Source organism: Chlorocebus sabaeus, chromosome 9 (assembly GCF_047675955.1).
Source record: "Chlorocebus sabaeus isolate Y175 chromosome 9, mChlSab1.0.hap1, whole genome shotgun sequence".
Taxonomy (NCBI): Eukaryota; Metazoa; Chordata; class Mammalia; order Primates; family Cercopithecidae; genus Chlorocebus; species Chlorocebus sabaeus.
This window is the reverse complement of record NC_132912.1, coordinates 16,851,409-16,875,023: the sequence shown is the minus strand read 5'-3', so window position 1 is coordinate 16,875,023 and position 23,615 is coordinate 16,851,409. Positions and strand designations below refer to the sequence as shown.

The window sequence follows — 23,615 nt, the reverse complement described above, 5'->3', positions numbered from 1 at the left end:
CCCACACACCCACACCACACCTACACCACACCCCACACACATACCACACCACACACACATACCATGTACACACCCACACACCCACACCACACCCACACCACACCCATACCACACCCATACCACACCACACACACATACCGTGTACACACCCACACACCCACACCACACCTACACCACACCCCACACCACACACACACCACACCCATATCACACCACACACACATACCGTGTACACACCCACACACCCACACCACACCCACACCACACCCACATCACACCCATACCACACCACACACACATACCGTGTACACACCCACACACCCACACTACACCCACACCACACACCACACCCACACCACACCATACACACATACCGTGTACACACCCACACACCCACACTACACCCACACCCACACCCCACACCCATATCACACCACACACACACCGTGTACACACCCACACACCCACTCCACACCCACACCACACCCCACACACATACCGTGTACACACCCACACACCCACGCCACACCCACACCACACCCACACCCATACCACACTACACACACATACTGTGTACACACCCACACACCCATAGCACACCACACACACATACTGTGTACACACCCACACCACACACACCACACCACACACACATACCGTGTACACACACACACCACACCCACACCACACACTGCGTACATACACCCACACACATACCACCACACCCCCAAACACACCCCATACACACACCACACCACGCCCGTATCCCCCACACACACCACACACATACCCCACACACCATACCCCTCACACACCCCATGAAACACCCAAATACACATACACATAACACCACACACAATACCACATACACACACCACACACCCCCCCCACACACTCACACACAGTTGACCCTTGAGCAACACATGGGTTGAGGGAGCAACACAGTGACTCATGCAGTGAAAAATCCACACGTTCCTTTTGACTCCGAAAAATCTTAATTCCCAATAGCCTACAGTTGACCAGAAGCCTTACCAAAAACAGAAATAGTTGATGAACACGTATTTTGTGTGTTGTGTGTATTCTATCCTGCATTCTTACAATAAAGTAAGCTAGAGAAAAGAAAATGTTATTAGGGAAGTCATAAGGAAAAGGCAGTGCATTTACTGTGCTTTAAATGGAAGTGGATCGTCTTAAAGGTATTCCCTCTTCATGCTGAGTGGGCTGAAGAGGAAGAGGAGGGTTGTTCTTGCTGTCTCAGGGGTGGCAGAGGCAGAAGAAAAATATACATGTGTCCTTGGACCCAGGCAGTTCAAACCCATGTTGCTCAAGGGTCAATTGTATGATTTTAATTTTTCTTAAGTTGTGATAAAATGCACACAAAATGTTCTGTCTTTGTAGCAGACAGTTCAGTGGTGTTAAGCGTATTCGCATTGTTGTTTAGCTAATCCCCAGAATTTTCTCATCTTGCAAACCTGAATCCTATGCCCATAAACAACACCTCTCCATTCCCCTCCCTCCAGCCCCTGGCCATCACCATTCTAATTGAAGATAATTTTCAATGTTAGCAGTTGTAGAACCAAAACATGATTTTTCCCTCCAAAAAGGAATAAATGAAATGAAATCAAGCAAAAGTCTGAAAACTACAAAGCATCATGTGTATATTTTGAGATATTATCACTACGTTCATAAGGAAGTTTTTCTTTACAAGGATAGATATTTTGTGATGGTTTGAGTTTTTGTGTAAAACAGTGATTAAGTTTCACCGCTGGAGGAAAATGACAACTAAGAAATTTGCAAATGTTTCAGGAACCTACAAGCTCTCTGACTGAAATTATGAGTCCAAGTAGGACAACATACCACACCCTCTTACTTATATGTGGAATGCAAAAAAGTAAACCTCATTGAAACGAAATAAAATGGTTACCACAGGCTGGAGGGATTGGGGAATTGCAGAAATGTTAGCCAAAGGACACGAAAGTTTAGTTAGACAGAAATACGTTCAAGAGATGGATCATACATCGTGGTGACTGCAGTTAATAACAATATGTGGCATACTTGAAAATTGCTAAGAGAGTGAATGTGCGTTCTCACCACAAAAGACAAAAAAAAAAAAAAAAAGAAAAAAAAATGACAAGCATGTGAGGCAGTGCATATGTTGAACAGTGTGATTTAAGCCATTCCACAATGGATTATATATATATATAATTGTTGTACACCATAAGTATGTACACCATGTTGTATACCATAAGTATGTACAATCTTTATTTGTCATTGTAAATATTAAATAAATGCTTTTTTTTAATTAAAAAAAAAAACAAAACAGGATGGGCATGGTGGCTCACGCCTATAATCCCAGCATTCTCAGAGGCCAAGGTGAGAGGATTGCTTGAGCTCAGGAGTTTGAGACCAGCGTGAGCAACATAGCAAAACCCCATTTTTGCAAAAAATACAAATATTAGCAGGGCGTGGTGGCATGCACCTGTGGTCCCAGTTACTTGGGAGACTGAAGTGGAAGGATTGCTTGAGCCTGGGGAGGTTGAGGCTGCAGTGAGCTGAGATTGTGCCACTGCACTACAACCTGGGCACACCTAGGCAATAGAGCAAGCCCCTGTCTCAAAATAATAAAAAATAAAAATAAAGTAGAAAGTGACTCTAGGATCATGGCACTGTCTTACACTTTCATCCTGTGAAACCGAGGCGCCCTTGATAGTCTGTATAAACGGGTCTTTGGTGTCATGACATAGATTTTTGTCCCCCTGCAACAGCATGAACAGGCTGAACACTTTGCCACGAGGCTTCGGCTCCCTGCCAGCTCTTGAGGTTCTGGACTTGACTTACAACAACTTGAGCGAAAATTCTCTTCCTGGAAACTTCTTCTACCTGAGTAAGAAACTTTCAGTTCTATAAATCTCCTCAACCCTGTACTTTGCGTTCTAAGAGGGAAATTTATTTGCCAGGACCCAAACTCCAAGAGAAATTATTGGACAGAGATATTTTTTTCTTTAGAGACTCCTTTTGAATATTCCTTCATAGCTCAGCAGTATGTGCATTTGATATATCGTTATGTGACACCATCGGGCTGAAGTGGACTTAGTAATGTCATATTAACATTCTGAGAGAGATTATATACCTAAATGAGATCAAGCCTCACATTTAGCTAAGAGACTTGACTTTCTTTTTAAATAGCATGCCAAAAAAAAAAAAGGTATCTTCCCATGTTGCTATTAATTCTTTGTAGGATATTTGCCCAGGATATTCCAATCAATTATTTATAAAAATGTTTATTAATAAACCACTAACAGAATTTTTGAATTTTCCAGCCAGGATTCTTATTTTCAGCCTTTTAATAAGCGCTCTTATTGACCTATTGATCCAGTACACAGGCATTAAGAAATTATTGGCCACAGGTGAACACACTTTATTCTTTCATATGCAAACAAATTTCTTGCTGAAGATGCTTTTGAAAATTAAAAAATGATTTCTTCTGGGAACTTATGCGCTATTTCGGACAAGGTTTGCTTCCCTTAAATGAGTGTTCTATTTCTTCAAATAACTTATACGGCATTCACAAAATCTGAATTTTCTGAGCTGGTCTCTTAAATTTTATTTTTTACCTTATGTACATTATCTCTCTATGACTTTATCAAGCACATGAAATCAGCTATAAAATATTTTCTTGGGCAGTGGAGCAACTGTTTTTGTTATGTTATATTAACATCCAGTTCTTGGGAGCTGGAGCTACAAAGATCACTTGAGGCTAGGAGTTTAAGACCAGCCTGGGCAACATAGAGAGACCCTGCCTCTAGAAATAAAAATTTAAAAAGTAGCCAGGCGTAGTAGCATGCGCCTGTGATCTTAGCTACTTGGGAGGCTGAGGTAGGAAGAGTGCCCGAGGCCAGGAGTTTGAGGCTGCAGTGACCCACTGCACTCCAGCCTAGGTGACAAAGCGAGACTCTGTCTCTAGAAAATAAATACTGGTAAACAAAACATATATCTAATTATACTCAGCTTTTATGGTTGAGGATAAACAGATGCTTTAGAATTTTAGCCTTCAGTAGTTCGGAATCGTATTATCATTGTGTAATAATTACGAACAAATTTCTGACTACTGATATTCTCCTTAAGTTAGGATTTACTCTGTTAACTTCATGTCATTGTTTTAGCCTCTTTGTCTTCATTTATTTTTGTCCTGAAGGCTGTAGAAACAAGTAATAATAATTAGTCAGATGATGGAACTGATGAGCTGTGGTTATAGCCTCCATCACCAGAAAGCCTTTCATTAATTTTTAACCCAGTGCTATTTACATAGGAAAAAGTCTGTTTTAACATCGTTGTATTCTCTTGAAAGAACCTTTTGCCTTAGGTATCCATAAAAGTGGCACAGTAGTGTTCTTTGTTTTCCTTTGATGCAAATGGAGAAATAAATGTGAATCAAAAGGAATCTATGAGAAAAACTGCAATCTTTTCTAAAAATGTGCTGAAACTCTGTGGCCCAAAATGCTGGTGCCCACAGTTGTTAATTGAGTCAGTCCTCTTGGATATAGATGTTTTCCTGGACATACTAGCTACACAATAAGCCAGTAAATCTAAGTTTGACCTGCTTGTTATTATTGGGAGCCCTAGGTATGTCAAAGGCTTTTCACCAAGTCAGGGTTATTAATCAAAGCTGACTCCCTCGTATTGATCAGACCTCAAATGGTTGGGTTCCATGCCACCCTGTTTATATATTGCTGTTTAATTTGCAGCCACCCTGCGTGCACTCTATCTAAGTGACAACGATTTTGAAATCCTGCCGCCAGATATTGGGAAGCTCACAAAGTTGCAGATAGTAAGTAATTTATCTAAATTCTTAGAAAATCAATTCACTGCCGCAGCCTTGTAGGGGTAGAATCAAGTCAGTTTGAGCAGGAGTAAGGTTTGTTTTGTGGGAATAAACCACTATTCCTGATAGTGTTTCTTGATTATCCGCCGGCACTTGTAAATAAATGGAAGGGACTGAGCTTTAGTAGAAGAGAGGACATGGAGGAGGATGAGAGTTTCTGTGGAGCACCTTTTAATGTGTAAATATGTTGACAACTCCTTGTTTTCTTCTGTTTAGCTCAGCCTTAGGGATAACGACCTGATCTCGCTGCCTAAGGAAATCGGGGAGCTTACCCAGCTTAAAGAGCTCCATATTCAGGGGAACCGCCTCACCGTTCTGCCCCCAGAACTAGGTAAGGTTGCTGATGAATGAACTTAGTTCTGGGTTTCATGAATAACAGTTATCCTAATGTAGCAATTCTGAACAACCTCTCTCCTCCTCTTGACAACTACTCTGCACCTAGGCACCCAATTCCGATCATTTGAGAACCATTTGTCATTGACTAGAGTTGAGCTGTTATAGATTTGACCTTCCCCGATCCTGTATTCTGCAGCTGTAGCGTCCCGTATATTAGAAACTGCTGATGAAAGATGACCCCGCTCAGCTCCCTGCGTGATGTAGTGGAAAAAGCATGGGATTAGTAGTAAGAGCCTTATCCGTGGCGCCTCATCGACTAGCTGCGTAAGCTTTCTGGGTCTTGGTTGGTTATTAATAACTTTATCTAAGTATCACTCTTACTTTTGAACCCCTTAAATTTTTATTGACCTGGAAAAACTTTTACCAAATAGTTAAAGTAGTTGTTACGGCTACTTGAAGATGTTAATACCGCTGCGGGTCGTGAATTTGCCTCTCTCCTGATCCTGTCTCTAGTCTCTAGTAGGAATTGTTAAATATGTTCTTGCTGGGAATGGGTTCTACTCCTGGCCGCTGAATCCTAATCCTATTCCTCTGCCAGGTCGTTCCTATTTCCAGAGTGGGTTTATGTCCCCCGCCAGAAATAACCTCCAAGCCAGTGATTCCGTTAACTGCTTCGTTCCACTGCAAAAGGTTCACGAGTTCCCTTATCTTTGCTTGTGCAGACCCTCCATAGCCTCTCATTTCTTCAATCCTTTGAACCGCATTGTTGTCTCAAACTGCAATTATTTGCCTTTCTACTCCAAAATACCATCATTTTTAAGAAACACATTGAAGAAGCAGTTCTTTAAACAAGTCTGGCGGTTTGAAGAGGCCATTTGTTAGAAATTAGAATGCGAGCACCAGGAGGGCAGGGGCATTTTTGCATTTGTTCCCTGGGGTACAGTAGGTGCTCAGAAAACGCTGAATGAATGAATTAATGAAGCAAGGACCTTGGATGGCAGGATGTTAGGAAGGTTATGAGCAGTCCGATGTGGCTAATTGTTACACATAGGAAGACTGAGACACAGAACAGGCCTATCAGTGCCTAGAGTTCGGTTGGCAGCCATATTAGTCTAAAGGGAAGGCAGTCACGTGATTTCCTAGAACAGCTGGAAAGTCCCGCCTCATCTCTTCCCATTTCCTTTAGCTCTCTTGTTACTGTTAGAAGACCAGAGGATTATTTAATGATTTTTTTAAGGTTAACTCAACACTTCTCTTTACTGAGTTGCAAGTAGTCAAGTGTTGCTTTGGGAGCAGGGTTACAGAATCAAGAAACGCTTTTTGCAAACATTTTCAAGGCAAAAAACTTCTTGTCAAAGGAGAGATCTTGGGGCCGGCAGGTGACTCACACTTGTAATCCCAGCACTCTGGGAGGCTGAAGCGGGCAGATAGCTTGAGCCCAGGAGTTTGAGACCAGCCCGTGCAATGTGCTGAAACTCCGTCTCTATAAAAAGTACAAAAAATTAGCTGAACATGGTGGTGCGTGCCTATAGTTCCAGCTACTCTGGAGGCTGAGGTGGGAGGATTGCCTGAGCCTGGGAGGTCAAAGCTGCAGTGAGCCATGATCGTGCCACTGCACTCCCAGCTGGGTGACAGAACAAGACTCTGTCAAAAGGAAAAAAATATATATATATATTGCACAGTGGTTAATAACCACAGATGCTAGTATTAGTAATAGCTGGGGAGCTTCTGTGGAACTCAAATACTTGCTCCCTCCCCAACCTACTAAATTGGAATCCCCGTGTGTGAGGTGAATTCTTGTGTCATTTGGTGTAAAGCTCACTTGATGCCTCTGACATGTATCCTTGGTTAGTGTGGTTAGTAGAAACAGAAAAATAAATGTGTATTTTGATGTCATTTGATCTTACTTCATTTTTCAAGCCGTGAGGCAACGTAGGATATTAGATTAAACGATTATTTTATCAGGCAGTAATTTGCCACAAAAATGCCTATTTGAACCTACGCATGCCTATGTATATATTTTAAAATCTTACTCATTTTGCTTATCTTATTTAAATACTACACGAGGTCATATTTGTTCAACATTTCTGTTAAGCTTTCCATGAACAAATCAGGTATGTTTTTATTCAGGTGTAGAATTGAGGGGGAAGGCTTTAAATGACTTTATTTTTGCCAGCCATGTGTAGAAAAGCTTAATCTTAACATTGACCTGATAGCTATTTTTCCTGATTATAGACAAACACTTAGTTGTAAGTAAATGATAAACCTTTAGAAGTCACTGTCACAAGCAAAACTCAAGATGGAGACAAATGTACTATTTATTTTTGAATGGTGATTTTTTTTTTAAAGTCAAGATTAATATAATACTAATATAGTAGCAGCTGTTATAATAATAGGTGATAATAGTTAATAGATAATAGATAATAATAATAATAGATATCTTAATAGATATCTATTAAGGCCTGGAATTGCAAGGCACTGTAAGTGTTTTTCCTGCAATATCGCCTATAATGATCGTAAGAATTATAAGCAGACTTTTAGAGGTGAGGACATTGAGGCGTTGGTGACATGTCTGTGGGGACCCAGCTAGTGACTCACAGAGGTGAGATCTGAACCTGGCAGTCCCTCCTCTGGGTCCAGCTTCCTGATCACAGTGAGGTCCTCTTTCCCGCCCATATGCTGGTAAGAGGATTCCTAGAAATGCAGTTTTCAAGTTTGAACGAAACACAACCCCGGCACACCCTCCCGAAAAGGCAGGCGGCGAGATGTTGCTGGATGGTGAGCTGGCGTCGGCTTTGCCAGCATGTGAGCAAGGCTAGCATAACACTTTGCAAAATGCAGCTGAGATGGCCTCTGCAAGAGAAATTGCTGGCCCTTTCCAAGCCAGTTGCATTGTCCCGGTGTTTCTTTCCCCTCAGTAAACATGCCCCACAATGGGAATGTCTTTGGTTTCTTTGTGTCCCCAACACCTGAGGTGACCATCTGAATGCTGCTCTGGACTGGCTGATGGGCAGTGCCGGGCACTGATGATGCACATGAAGCTTATGCTGCAGGTTTGCTTCTGGGGGTGTTTTAAAGTGTGGATGATGATCTCTCCCTGTATGTTTTTTACATATCTGAATACATGAGATAAATGCTCTCGAGATTTCATAATAAATCCAGAGTTTATTGACTTGTAACCTTTTTGGTACTGGTGTTTCAGCCAAGCAAGAGAATCCGGGCGAGTTCTGATTTGTCAGGTCTGAGAACATGCAGAGACACAGCAAAATAAAGTCAGGGGCTTGGCTGGCATTTTAATATGTGATTGTATTACTTTACCTTTATTGTGTGTCTTTGAATAAGCTATTTAAACTGTTATGTCTGGTTCCTAAGTAGTAAAGCACTTGCTTTCATATTAGTCTGTATACCTATAAAAAATGAGATGTAAGTTGAGTCTCTCAGGTACCCATTCATTCATTTATTCATTCAGGTTAAGTTCCTACTTTAGGGCAGACCTTTGAGTCCAAGGAACTTGCCTTTTCTGGTGAAGTAAGATTCACTTATTCAACAACTGTTTGTTGAGCCCCTGGTATTTGCTAGGGATTAGGACAAGAGACAGAACACCTGTTATTGATGATGTTCTAGTGGGAGAGGACAGAAGAAAGAGAGAGAGAATATGAATGACAGACATGTGGTGTTAAGAGCTCTGGGAAAGAATTGAGTGTGGAAGGGAGTGCCTGGCTGGGGAAGGGGTAATCAGAGAAACCCTCACTCATAGGGTGCTGCCCTTTATGCAGAGACTTAAAGGAAGGAGGGAGGTCTCCTGTCAGAGAGAACGGTAAGTGCAAACGTCCTGGGTGGGCTTATGTTGAGGAAGAGCAAGGCCAGTGTGGCTGGAACAGAGTGAGTGAAGGGGAGAGAGTTGTAAGCAATGAGCTCAGACAGGAAGTGGGGTCTGGTTCACATGGGAACTAGTAAGACATTGTCAGAACTTGGGCTTTTACTCCATGTGAAATGGGCACTCCCATAGATGCTCCCATCCTAATCACCAGAATATGAGAATTTGTTACCTTATGTAGGGAAAGTGACTTTGCTTATGGGCTTTGGAGTCTTGAGATGGGGAGATTACCCTGGATTGCCCAGGTGAGCCCAGTGTAATCACAAGGGGCTGAGTAAGATGGAAGAAGGAGGGTCAGAGGTAGGAGTAAAAGATGTAGTGGCAAGAGCAAGAGGCTGGAGTCACCCATGGAAGGGGCCACGAGTCGAGAAGTACAGGCAGCCTCCAGAAACTGGAAAGGCATGCAGCCGGATTTCCTCCACCGCAACCCCGAAGCCTCCAGAAGGAATGCAGCCTTATTGGCACCTCGATTTTAGCTCCATAAAATCCAGTTTTTGGACTTGTGCACTCTACAACAGTAAGAGACTAGATTTCTATTATTTTAAGCCACTGCTTGTAGTCATTGGTTAGAGCAGCAAAAGGAAACTGATCCAAGTGGGAAGACATTGAAGGGTTTTGAGCAAAGGCATAGCATGATCTGACTTTCTTACTTAGACAGAGTTTCATGTGATCACCCAGGCTGGAGTGCAGTGGTGCAGTCGTAACTCACTGCAGCTTCCATCTCCCAGGCTCAAGGGATCTTCCTGCCTTGGCCTCCCAAGTAGCTGGGACTACAGGCGTGCACCACTATGCCCCACTGATTTTCTCAGTTTTTTGTGGAGGTGGGGTCTTGCTGTGTTGCCCAGGCTAGTCTCAAACTCCTGGGCTTGAGTGATCCTCCTGCCTCAGCCTCCTGAAGCACTGGGATTACAGGCATGAGCCATGGTGTGCAGCCCCTGACTGTTTTTCAGAGGAGTTCTTTGGCTGCTGTGCTGAAAATAGGCTGGAGGGCAGAGGGCAAGGGTGGGAGCGGAGAGTCCGAGAGATAGGAGACTATCATAGCAATCCTGGTGGGAGTAGATGCTGGCTTCATCCAAATGGTAGTGGTAGTGGTAGTGGTACAACTAATGGTTGGATACTGGATCTGTAACTAACAGGAATTGGTGACAGCTTAGATGAGGGGTGAAAGAGTTAAGGTTAACTGTGAGCTTTTGGTCTAAGCAACTGCAAGTGTGGGGAAGGTTACAGGAAGAGTAGATGAGGAGAGGGATTGAGGAGAGAAGGTCATCCTGAGCTGAGTTTCAGATATCTTAAATTTGAGATGCCTTCGGGGTATCTCGTTGAGAAGGCAATGGGGTATAAGAATCTGGAGTCCAGAAGAGACGTCTAGGCTGCATATATAGTTTGAGGCATTATCAGCATACATTTAAGGCTACAAATTGGATGAGATCCCTTGTGTGTGGCTGCAGAGTGAAAGATTGAGCCCGAAGCACTGTGGTTCCTAAACACTGAACCCAGAAGGATCGAGGAGGTTTATGGGTCCGGCTGACTCCCAGGCAGATGTCCGTGGCCGGTCAGGGACTGTGGCCACCTCGTTTGACACCACAGATGGCTCCCCATTGCTGGAGCTGTGTGGTGTGTTTTTGCTTCATAGGAAAAGGGTTCTCTAACGAGGCGGATGGGGAGTTATTCTTTTTTTTCCTGACAAATGCAGTTAACTCAGACAGGACAGGACAGTGGAATGCACATAATTGAAATATCCTCTGGAGCCTGCCTGAATGCAGAAGTCTCTTTTTACCCAGTATTTTCAGCCAACATCCAGTCTCCTAAAAAGCAGCCGACCATGTGGCTAACTGAACTTTCACCCCTTTTTTGTTCCTTTATATATTATTTCCTGGAAGAATTAATTAGTAGAGAAGATGAAAATCCTGCATTGGTAGTGAAGAAAGGAAACTCAATATATACCTTGACCAATCCTCAGAATAGGTCGACAGCCCTAGGGAAAAAAAAAAAGAAAGAAAGAAAGAAAAAGGTGATTTGGGAGCTGGTGGCGCCCCCTGGGGTTTGTTAGCAGTTTTCTGTTCCACTTCTGCATTTTCTCACCCGCAGATGAGGCCGCTGTCATGTGAGCTGAAGATCTGGATTCTGTGTCTTGCATAATTCTCTTTCCTAACCATTCCATGGTGTCTGCGGCTTGTTCTGAATTGGAATGGTTTCTGGTTTCTTGACTTCTAGGCAATGATGGGACCTCTTCTCCCGCATTTGTTACCCAAATAATTTTGCCTTTGGAGAAGAGGAAACAAAATCACATTGGTCTGCTTGGCATGCAACAAAACAAAGTGCTATAGACATCAAACCTTATTTGCACGAATCCAAGCAGCCTATGGGACATATGTCTGCAACGCTGCATACACGTGGGGCTAGCCAGCTTAGTGCGCTACAATATGTGCCCACAATCGATAGCATTTTTTACTACAGTAACTATGAGAACCATAGTATTTTCTAGCATATTTGTGAAGAGTGGAAACAAATATTAATCCCCTTCAGAGAGTAAAGGATGTTATGAATTGAGAATTTCCTCTCAATTATATTCTCCAGAGTAAACAGAATTAACCATGAGTGGATGTACAGTCAAAAATCTCTTCTGTTATATCTCTTAATCCTTTTCCTGTGGACATTGAGAAGCTAAAGAAAAATAACTTTCTTTCCTGAGGCAGGCAAGAAGAAAATCCAGTATTCTTTGTTTGGTCAATTAAGTCCCCGATTATAAGTGTCTTGTTTATCTTCTCTTCTGTTATTGTCATTCTGTCAACTGGTTCCCAATTATTTTTTCCAGAGGTTTAAAACGTTTTTCAGGCCGGGCGCGGTGGCTCACGCCTGTAATCCCAGCACTTTGGGAGGCTGAGGCGGGCTGATCACGAGGTCAGGAGATCGAGACCATCCTGGCTAACACGGTGAAACCCCATCTGTACTAAAAATGCAAAAAATTAGCCGGGCGCGTGGTGGCGGGCGCCTGTAGTCCCAGCTACTTGGGAGGCTGAGGCAGGAGAATGGCGTGAACCTGAGAGGCGGAGCTTGCAGTGAGGTGAGATCGCGCCACTGCACTCCAGCCTGGGCGACTGAGCGAGACTCCGTCTCAAAAAAAAAAAAAAAAAAAAAAAAAAAACCAACTTTTTCAAATGTAACCAGTAGAGGATAGAGGTTAAGTGCTGGACTCTCCATCACTAGGCTTGGGTTCAAACCTCACTCTCCACTGCCTTGTTCTGTGACCTTCAGATATTGATATGGTTTGACTCTGTGTCCTCACCCAAATCTCATCTTGTAGCTCCCATAATTCCCACGTGTTATGAGAGGGACCCGGTGGGAGATGATTGACTCATGGGGGCGGGTCTTTCCTGTGCTGCTCTCGTGATAGTGAATGGGTCCCATGAGATCTCATGGTTTTAAAAATGGGAGTCTCCCTGCACAAGCCCTCTTTGCCTGCCGCCATTCGTGGAAGATGTGACTTGCTTCACCTTGCCTTCCACCATGATTGTGAGGCCTCCCCAGCCTCTTGGGACTGTAAGTCCAATTAAACCTCTTTGTTTTGTAAATTGCCCAGTTTCGGGTACGTCTTTATCAGCAGCGTGAAAACGGACTAAAACAGATACGTTATTTTACCTCCCTTCTATACCTCATGTAAAATGGTACAGCCCCCACCTCGTGGTGTCTTTGTGAGGATTAAAAGGATAATCTGCTTAAAGAATTTAGCCTTGATACAGGGGTGAGTACAGCTGCTCAGTGAAATGTTAGGTAAATGAACACACACACGCACATACACATACGTGCACAGTGGATTTTTATGCTATTAAACTTTGACTGTTTAGAGGCCAGCTTTCTGAAACCTGGGCTCTTCTGAAACAGTCTAAGCAGAGAGGTCACCCCAGCCCCACCCTTTTGACAGCGAAGAGGCAGTTAGTTACCGAGTGCCTAGTGAGAAAGAAACAATAGAGTAGATCCAAAGCCAAAGTCTCACCTCACACAGTGGGATTGGTCAGTGTATGCTGTGGATAAAAGAAAGGCTTGGAATTATCCTCCTGTGTGATAATTGAGGCACACAGGAAGGGTCAGAAAAGAAAAGCGAGGGAAAAGAAGGGGTAAGAGGGATTAACTCAGATGAAGGGATTCTGCATGGCCAGTACTCAGGGCGGACAAAAGACATAACAAGAAGAATATGCCTGCAGTCCACCCATCCTAAGAATTTTATAATAACAAGGGATTTTCAAGTCTGTGCCTTTCTTGGGAGTTTTACATTGAGGCTGGGAGCGGGTTCTGGTTGTTCTACCTAAAAAGCTCTGTGATTGGCTTTTTGGTTGGACCGTGGGTTGTTTCATTCACTCATTCGTCCATTCATTCACTCATTCACCCATTCATTCAGTTCTTTCTTTTTGACATCCTTTATATGATTATTAACTTGTTCCTAGTAAGTGTTGGGTACTTCGTAGTACTTGCACTAACTGATTATACTTACTTCTTTATCCATGTTAACATCTTAAACTACCTCTCTGCAAGTGACAACATTATTTTCTAATTGTTTAATTTCTCACTGTCTTAATGTTACCTTTTGTGACAGCGCTTATTTCATTGGGGATTTTTTAACTTCTCCCAGAATTCATGATAGCAACCATTGTTCTGAACCAATTGCTTCATTTGTTAATATCAGTTGTGTGCCTACACTGTAATGCTTTTGTCACTTGTCTACATATTAGTAATTTATTTCATGTTAAAATACACTACATAAATCCATCTTTCAAAATCTTTAGTATTATAAATTAAAAACATTATAGAAAAAGAAGACTTCTGGAGTTGAACAAAGTAGTTTAGCTATCATGTGAAATCTTTCTTTCTCTCTTTCTCTCCCCCTCCCCTCCCCTCCCCTCCCTTCCTCTCTTCTTTCTTTCTTTCGACAGAGTCTTGCTCTGTGTCACCCAGACTGGCTTGCAGTGGCATGATCATGGCTCACTGCAGCCTTGACTTCTGGGCCCAAGTGATCCTTGCACCTCAACCTTCCAAGTAGCTGGGACCACAGGCATGCATCACCATGCCTGGCTAATTTTTTAATTTTTGTAGAGATGGAGTCTCCCTGTGTTGCCCAGGCTGGTCTCAAACTCCTGAGCTCAGGTGATCCTTCTACCTTGGCCTCCCAAAATGTTAGGATTACAGGAATGAGCCACCCACCTGGCTAAATCTTTTAATTATTTCCTTAAGAAAAGATGTAGTGTGGTTGTTAACTATGTCTAGAATAAGCAGACTCCAAATAAATAATAAGAAAGTTAATTTTTTTTTAGATTAGATTTTTGATTTGGGGTAATTACTTGCCCTAACCCAAGGCAGCTTTATGTTGTTATCAGAATTGCTTTTCTTGCCTAAATCCTGTTACTATGAAAAGAAGATCTAGCTTAATAGATAGAGCAGTGAGTGACAAGGACGTTCTTTATGGAATTATAAACTGTGCCACTTACACATATATAAGATTGAATTTGTTAATTGCTCACTAACATTTTTCAGATTGGTTTTAAGCTAGATATAATTCCAGATATACCTTAGTTTTTAATGCAGAATATCGTAATTTGCAGAAGAGTTTCATGCTCTTAATCTCAGTTTTATAATGTAGGCAAGGAGAGCTCTCTGGCCTCTTTTTAAAGATGTGACTTGCCTAAGGCTACATTATTGACACGGCTTATTATGGACAGAATCCAGTTTTTAGTTCAGATCTTTCTAATTCAAAAATAAGTATTCCACCCAATAGTATACTCATCAATGTGTCAAAACTGAGCCAATAAAAAGGCATAATTTATTATTAGATGACAGATTGCTGTGATTCCAAATATATGCCTTAATTTTATTTGAAAAAGTAAATGTTGGAAATAGAATATTTGTACCCAACTTTGAATTTTGACTTGGATTTTATTGCATGCTCCTACATTTTATTTCTGCATTAATATTTCTTTTGCCATACTTCACAAAAAATCATACCATATCCTTTGATTCCCATGGCCTCAGCTGATAATCAAAAATGACTCCCGTCAAGTCTCCTACATGATATTTTTTAACAAGTCCCATTTTATATATTCTATTTCAGTGAAATCTTTAGCCCCCGAAAATGTTTTCAGCGTGGATTTTTTAAATGCTACATGAATTATATTTCTACCTGGTGAGTTATTGCCTTAAAGGGGGTGGGAAGTTGCAACACATAAAACGTTTCCGTTTTGTAGTATAAATTTCAGGAAGCCCAGCGTCAGGTTCAACGTGATTGAACATGTGCATCAATCTGTGTTAACACCAGCTGGAAAAGCTTGCCACTGTGTGCAGTGGACTTCCTTTGATTTAAAAGGATGCTAAATGTATTTTTGCCCTGGGAGAAATGCCAGCAGTGCTAAGGTTCTGGATTTAATTTTTTTTTTTTAAATTCCAGAGCCATGTCTGTAAATACAGTTGTTATCACCTGAATACATCTATAATATCTTACATTTATGTAGCCTCTCCCTTTGAGGCATCTCCTATATATTATAGTATTCCTATGTTAAAAGAAAAAAAAAAGCAATGTTACCCTGAGTCAGACCCAAATGGTATTGTATGTGTGTGTGAGTGTGAGAGTTTCTTTTAGAGTGCAGTGGGAGTTTGAAAGGAGTAAAGTGGCTGACGATTGTCCCTCATGTTGTCAACACCAGAAATCTAGGCCTTATCGTGACATCGTGGATCAATCTTTCATATTTATGGTTATTTAGACCTTTCCAGAATTGTTCACATTTTCAACTGAGTACTCATTCCATAAGTTGACTACCTATTACACAAAAGCATCTAATTGTACCATTTATACTTCTGTAAAGTTGTGATAGCATTCTAATATTAGTAAATAAGCTTATGCTCATTTTTTCAACATTTATAGAGTGATTTTAACTCACCCAATACTATCTCTGTTGCCTTTTATATTTGCTGTTTTAAAAATATTGGCTCTTCTCCTTGGATAGCCCCTATTGAATCCATCTTACCATATCAGAATCTGACTTCCAACCCCATATGTGTTATATTTCTGTCATCAGTTCAGTTTGGGGAGCACTGGTTAAATAAAACATACATAGCCCTTACCTTCATGAAGAAAATCCTTGAAAGAAAGAAACAGCTAAATAAATAGTTAAAAATCACAAAATGGCTGCTAGAATGTCAGCTTCCCCACGACATTGGTTTAAGCCACCCTCGTCTCTCACCTGGGTTGCTAGAATAACCTCCTAACTGGTTTCCTGCTTCCTACCTTCCCATTGCAATCCATTCTTCACCCCGTAGTCAAGGTGATCATATAGAATTACAGAGTGGATTGTATGCCTTTGTCAATTAGAGCTCTTGAATGTTCCCTAGGAATATTTAAGGCCCACCTGGCACCCATGGTTTCCATGCTACTTATCACCCTCCCTCACTCATGAGCGGCTGTCAATAACCTCCTCTCACTTCTTCATGATCTTTGCTCTCTCCTTGAAATTTTCACCTGAATATTTTTGCAGCTCATACCACATAATTCATACATTCTAAGTGTACAATTCAGTGTTTTTTCATATGTTCAGAGTTGTAAAACCATCACCATCACTTTAGAACATCGTTCATTACCTCAAAATGAAACACCGTACCCTTTTTTTTCTCACTCCAATCCCTCCATGTCTCCTAGCCCTAAGGGTTTTTTAGTTTGGCTCTTACATTTATATTTTTGATCCATTCTGAATTAATTTTTGTACGTGATGTGAGATAAGGATTCAGTTTTATTCTTTTGCCTGCGACTGTCCTGTTGTTCCAGCACCACGTGTAGAAAAGACTGTTCTCTTTTTATCAAATGGTCTTGGCACCCTTGTCAACAACCAATTGACAGCAGATATATAGTTTTATTTTTGTACTCTCAATGCTATTTCATTTATTTATATGTCTATCCTTATGCCAGTACCACACTATCTTTAGTACTGTTGCTTTGTAGTAAGTTTTTAAATTGGGGCATGTTAGTTTCAACTTTGTTATTCTTTTTCAGGATTGTTTTAGCTATTTTGAGGCCTGTGAGTTTCCATATGAATTTTAGAATCAGCTTGTTAATTTATACAAAGAAGCCAACTTGTATTTTGGTAGAAATTGCACTGAATTTGTAGATTATTTTGGGGATTATATCATAATCTCAACAATATGAAGTCTTCAGATCCATGAACATGGGATATTTTTTTCCATTTATTTAGATCATCTATTTCTTTCAATAATGTTTTGAAGATTTCAGAGTTCGTTGTATACTTTTGCTAAATTTTTTCCTAAGCATTTTTTTATTTTTGATGCTATTATAAGTGAAATTATTTTCTTAATTTTACTTTTGGGTTGTTGGTTGCTAGTATGTAGGAATACAGTGGATGTTGTGTTGGTATTGTATTTTACAACCTTATGAACTCTGATTCTCATTGTTTTTTAGTGGATTCCTTAGAATTTTCTCTTTGTAAGAGCTGTTTTACCTCCTCCTTTCCAATCTGGATGCCTTTAATTTTATTTTCTTGGCATTACTTTTCTGCATCTTCTAGTACAGTGTGGAATATAGGTGGCAAGAGCAGACATCCTTGTCTTATTTCTAATCTTAAGGGGAAAACATCCAGTTTTTCACTATAGAATATTGTGTTATCTGTAAGATTTTTTTTGTGTAAACTTTGTCAGGTTTTACAAATGCCCTTCTATTTTTTGTTTGCAGAATGATTTATCATGAAATGTTGAAGTTTGTCAAATGCCTTTTCTACATCTATGTGGCCTTCTTTTTTTGTATGTTCTTTTTTATGTATTTTTGGATTTCGTTTGCTAGTGTTTTACCTAAAATTTTTCCGCGTTCATGAGGGATATTAGTTTGTAGTTTTCTTCTGATCTTATAGTATCTTTGTATAGTTTTGTTTCAGGAATATCAAGTCTCATAAAATGAGTAAAATTTGATAATTTTTCTTTTTTGAATGTTTGAAAGAATTATTGACACCATCTGGGTCTTGAGTTTTCTTTGTGGGAAAGTTTTGAATTATGAATTCAGTTTTTTGATATAAGGCTGTTCAGATTTTCTGTTTCCTCTAGTGTCTTTTGGTAATTTTCATGTCTTAAAAATGTATATTTTGGCTGGGCACGGTGGCTCACGCCTGTAATCCCAGCACTTTGGGAGGCTGAGGCGGGCGGATCACCTCAGGTCGGGAGTTCCAGACTGGCCTGACCAACATGGAGAAACCCCATCTCTACTAAAAATACGAAATTAGCCGAGTGTGGTGGTGCATGTCTATGATCCCAGCTACTCGGGAGGCTGAGGCAGAAGAATTGCTTGAACTTGGGAAGTGGAGTGAGCCGAGATCATGCCATTGCACTCCAGCCTGGGCAACAAGAGCAAAACTCCATCTCAAAAAAAAAGAAAGAAAATGTACATTTCTTGCAAGTTGAAACCACAATGAGATACCATCTCATACCAGTTAGAATGGTGATTATTAAAAAGTCAGGAAACAACAGGTGCTGGAGAGGATGTAGAGAAATAGGAAAACTTTTACACTGTTGGTGGGAGTATAAATTAGTTCAACCATTCTGGAAGACAGTGTGGCGATTCCTCAAGGATCTAGAACCAGAAATACCATTTGACCCAGCAATCCCATTACTGGGTATATACCCAAAGGATTATAAATCATTCTACTATGAAGACACATGTGCATGTATGTTTATTGCAGCACTATTTACAGTAGCAAAGACTTAGAACCAACCCAAATGCCCATCAATGGTAGACAGGATAAAGAAAATGTGGCCCATATACACCATGGAATACTATGCAGCCATAGAAAACAATGAGTGCATGTCCTTTACAGGGACATGGATGAAGCTGGAAGCCATCATTCTCAGCAGTCTAACACAGGAACAAAAAACCAAACACCATGTGTTGTCATTCATAAATGGGAGTTGAACAATGAGAACACATGGACAACAGGGAGGGGAACATCACACACCGGGGTCCATCATGGGGTCGGGGGCAAGGAGAGGGAGAGCATTAGGACAAATACCTAATGCATGTGCGGCTTAAAACCTAGTTGATGGGTTGATAGGTGCAGCAAACCACCGTGGTACATGTATATGTATGTAACAAACCTGCAAGGTCTGCACAGGTATCCCAGAACTTAAATTTTTTTAAAGAAGTACATTTCTTCTGAGTTAGTCTGTGTTGTCCCCATTTTTATTTGTTAATTTGTGTTTTCCATTTTTCTCCCCTTTGATTGATTGGTCCAAAGAGCCAGTTGTAGTTTCACTGAGTTATTTTATTCTTTGTTTTGTATTTCAATGATTTGCTTTTCCTCTTCTCATTCTGTGTGCAGCTGGCTCTGATTTTTCTAGCTTGTTTAGGTGAAAGTTTACGTGATTGATTTTTAGTTTTTCTTCTTTTTTAATATAAGTATTTCAAGTTAGAAATTTTTCTCCATTATTGTAGCAGCATCTCACACATTCTGTAATTTCATTGTCCTTCAGTTTAAAATATTTTCTTTCGTAAGACCTGTGGCCTGTTATTTAGAAATTGAGAATTTGTTTGTTTTAAAGTATTTGGAGATATCCGAAACATTTTTTTACTGATTTCTAATTTAAATTATGTCTAATTTTATATCAAAATTCATAATGTATATACTTCTAATCCTTCACAATTTGTTGACTTGTTTCATGGGCCTGCATGTTCTCTAGTTGGTGAATTTTACATACACAAAAATTTTATGTGCCCCACCAGTGTTTCCATGTTAAGTGAAATTGGTTGATATGTTATAACCTGCAATAATATATATATTTTTCCCTTCAGTTAGTTATCTTAAATAACTTTAGAGAGGAGGAAAAAGTTTTTTACATTGACTGCCACTTCTATATTTACCATTTTGGATGCTCTTCTTTCCTTGATGGAGATAGGTGCTTCCATCTGGTATCATTCACCTTTATCCTGAAGAATTTTTTCTTTTTTATTTATTGTAGTACAGTTCTTTTTGGTCATTAATTAGCTTTTGTTTGTCTGAAATATTTTTATTTTGCTTTCAGGTTTTGGAGGATTGTTTTTTCAGGATATGAAGTTTTAGGTTGACAGGTTTTTTATTTTTTTACTTCTCCCTTGCTTCAAGGGTGTTTTGTCTCTGGTTTGTGTTGTTTTAGTGTCATTCTTACATTGTTCTCGGTGCCTGTTTTTCTGGGGCCTCTTTTAAGATTTTCTCTTTATCATTGGGTTTTAGAAGTTTCATATGAAACATGTTCTTTTTTTTTCATTGATAGTTTTATGGAGCTTGTTTGATATATGGGTTTATAGTATTCATAAAATCTGGTAAATTTTCAGCTATTTTTAAAAATTAATTGATGGGTTGGTAGGTTAGTAATTTTCAGCCTTTTTTGTTTGATTGATTGACTGATTTCCCATCTCTCTGTCCTTTCCTAGAACTCACATTAGTCTTATGTTAGATCACTTGATATCTTCCACAGGTCACTTAAACAAAATGTTTTATCTTGTTTTGTTTCTTTTCAGCATCTTCCCCCCATTCCCCTTTTGGCTTCAGTTTGGATAGTTTCTTTTGCCTTGTCTTTAAGTTCAGTGATTTTTCCTTTTGTTCTGTAGTGTCTAATCTCCTGATAAGCATATTCAATAAAATTTATTGTTTCAGATGTTGCGTTTTTCACTTCCAAGTATATCCATATAGGTCTTCTTATAATTTCATTTCTCAATTTAGATACTATTTATTTCCTTATTATGTTCATGTTTTTCTTTAAATCTTTGCGCATGTTTTAAATTGCTGTTTTAACATTTTTATTTGGTAATGCAATTTCTGATTCTGTTTGTATTGATGGATTTTTCATTTGTTTGTAATCTGCTTTTTCCTCTTGCTCTGCGTGTCTAGTTTTTTGTGTTTTTTGTTTGGTTTTTGGTTTTTACTGTATCTTAGACATTAAGAATAGTAAATTTTTGGTTGTATAAATTCTTTTTGTCTTTATGGTCTGTTGAATTTCATTCTAGCAGTTTGTTAATTTTTGATTAGCTTGATTCTTTCAAGGCTGGTTTTTAATGCCTGTTAGAATTGGTCCTTACTAGTCTTTACTTCTGGGCTAGATTAACCCTATTCTTAAGACTTCTGGGATTCCTACCTCATGACCAGGGTGCTTAGTAACATCTCTACTCTCTGACTGATTAGAGTGTGGGTGTTTTCTAGTCCTGCGAAAACTCCAGTAATTGTTTAGATTATATCTTCCTTGTAGTTGGTCTTTCCCTGGTAGTTATATCTTCCTTGTAGTTGGTCTTTCCCTGATAGTTTTTGTTTTTTCTTTCCCAGTCTTGAGGAGTCTTGTCCTGAACATTGCACATAATATTTGGGCAAGAATTCAAGGGAATTCCTGTGCAGCTTTCTGGGCCTCTTTTTCTTCATAGCTCCTTCTTTCCTGCTACCTTGCCCCACAAATTCCAGCTCCTCGAGTAGCCTCAAACTCTGATTTCTGTACTTTCAACTCAGCATCGCCACTGTTGTATTTGATCCACTCCTGTACAGCTGTCTGGAAATGCTTCTCAGAGAAAACCAGAGTGAATGTAGGGTTTTCCTTACTCATTTCCCTTCCCTCACGCATCATAGTCCTGTGCCGCTTTTTGCCTGATATGGTTTGGCTGTGTCCCCACCCAAATCTCATCTTGAATTGTAGTTACCATAATCTCCACATGTGGGAGGGACCCAGTGGGAGACAATTGAATCATGGGGGCTGTTAGTCCATGCTGCTGTTCTTGTGATAGTGAGTTCTCACAAGCTCTGATGGTTTTATAAAGGACTTTTCCCACTTTTACTTGGCACCTCTCCTTGCTGCCACTGTGGGAATAAGGATGTGTTTGTTTCCCCTCTGCCATGATTGTAAGTTTCCTGAGGCCTCCCCAGCCGTGCTGAACTGTGAGTCAATTAAACCTCTTTCCTTTATAAATTATCCAGTCTTGGGTATGCCTTTATTAGCAGCACGAGAATGGACTAATTCATTACCCAGTATCTAGAAGCATTTCTATTATACGTTTTGTCCAGTTACTTTAGAACGCCAGAAGCAAAAGTCTGGATTAATTTTTGATAACTGCCAATGTGGAAAGGTATAATTATTTTTCTGCCATTTTGTTACCCATTTACACAACCTCCAGAAGTTATTTTTGCTCAGGTCATCCCCTCAACCCTGCATTCACTGGCTGGATTCCATAGCAGACATAGCAGTATTAGGATGCATATCAGACTTCATGTTATGTACACATGTTCTTTAAGATCATTTTCATCTTTATTCTTGGTATTAAGTTTTTAACCCCTAGAATAATTTCTTGGTCTTTATTGCTTTTTAACTTATCTGTTAATGCTCTATAGCTGAGACCAACTGTATTAGTTTGCTGGGTCTGCCATAACAAAGTGCCAAAGACTGGGTGACTTAAATTTTCTTCCGTTCGTGGAGATTAGAAGTTTAATGTCAAAATAATAGAATTGGTTTCTTCTGAGGATTTAAGGGAATGATCTTTTCCAGACCTCTCTCCTTGGCTTGTGAGTGGCCCTTTTCTCCCTGTGTCTTCACTGTGCCTTCCCTCAGTACTCGTGTTCAGCTTTGCCCTTCTTATAAGGACACCAGTCATATTGGATTAGGATCCACTCATATGACCTCATTTTAACTAAATCATCTCTGTAAAGTCCCCATTTCCAAATACAGTCATATTCTGAGATATTGAGGGTTAGGATGGAATTCAGCCTACCATCCATTTCTCACATTTCTTACTTTTTGCTTCTAAGCCTTGGTGTAAAACTTGATATCCTGTGATACTGTTTAATCCTTCACCTGCTTATTCATGTCATCATTCTTTTTCATTATTGCAACAGTAAGTCAAGTTTCCTTCAGCCATTATTTTTAATCTTTTCAAAAATCTTTGAGAAACAAGTGAAACCTATGGAAATAACACCTCCAATATATATTTTCACATATGAAGTTTTACGTCTAATTTGGAGAGTTTTAAGATGCCCCCAAATCCACGCATGTGCCCTTTAGTATAGAATTCCCACCCCAAATATTCATCATTGTAACCCTTTATTCTAGGTTCCATCTGCTGACTGGTATAGATGTCATTCATGTATATCTACCAGATTTCCCTCTGAATCACATGCAAATAAAGAAGAGTGTGTGAGCACAGGATGCATGAATGGGTTGTGTAGGAAGTTATAGGTATTGAGAGGGAAAAGCAATACATCACTCATTTGATCTGCTCTCTTTCAGATCATAGGATGTAGTGGTAGATGGTCACATATTAAACTTTAAAGAGGTGTTGGCTTTCTTCCCCCTTGCATTTAAAAGGTTATGTGCTGCAATGTGAGACAAATAAATCATGATTCACTACAACAGTGTTGCAGTCAGTTATATAAATTGCCAATGAAACGCTAAATCTGTCACTTTGTGTGGTCCGACGTTTAGCAATTGGAATCGTGTTGGAAGAGGGCTGACTGGGAACAAAAGAAGCTGATATAG

At 40.1% G+C, this 23,615-nt stretch overlaps 1 protein-coding gene across 3 annotated transcripts in view; it reads left to right on the top strand.

Moving 5' to 3' along the window:
• The window catches only part of RSU1 (Ras suppressor protein 1), a 230,777-nt gene that overhangs the window by 59,749 nt on the left and 147,413 nt on the right, over positions 1–23,615 (top strand). For all 3 annotated transcript variants that reach the window (XM_008002372.3, XM_037983371.2, XM_008002375.3), the window contains 3 exons: positions 2,766–2,884; positions 4,746–4,828; positions 5,099–5,213. In XM_008002372.3, coding sequence (XP_008000563.1) covers positions 2,766–2,884; positions 4,746–4,828; positions 5,099–5,213 — 317 coding nt within the window. The remainder of the gene's footprint in view (positions 1–2,765; positions 2,885–4,745; positions 4,829–5,098; positions 5,214–23,615) is intronic.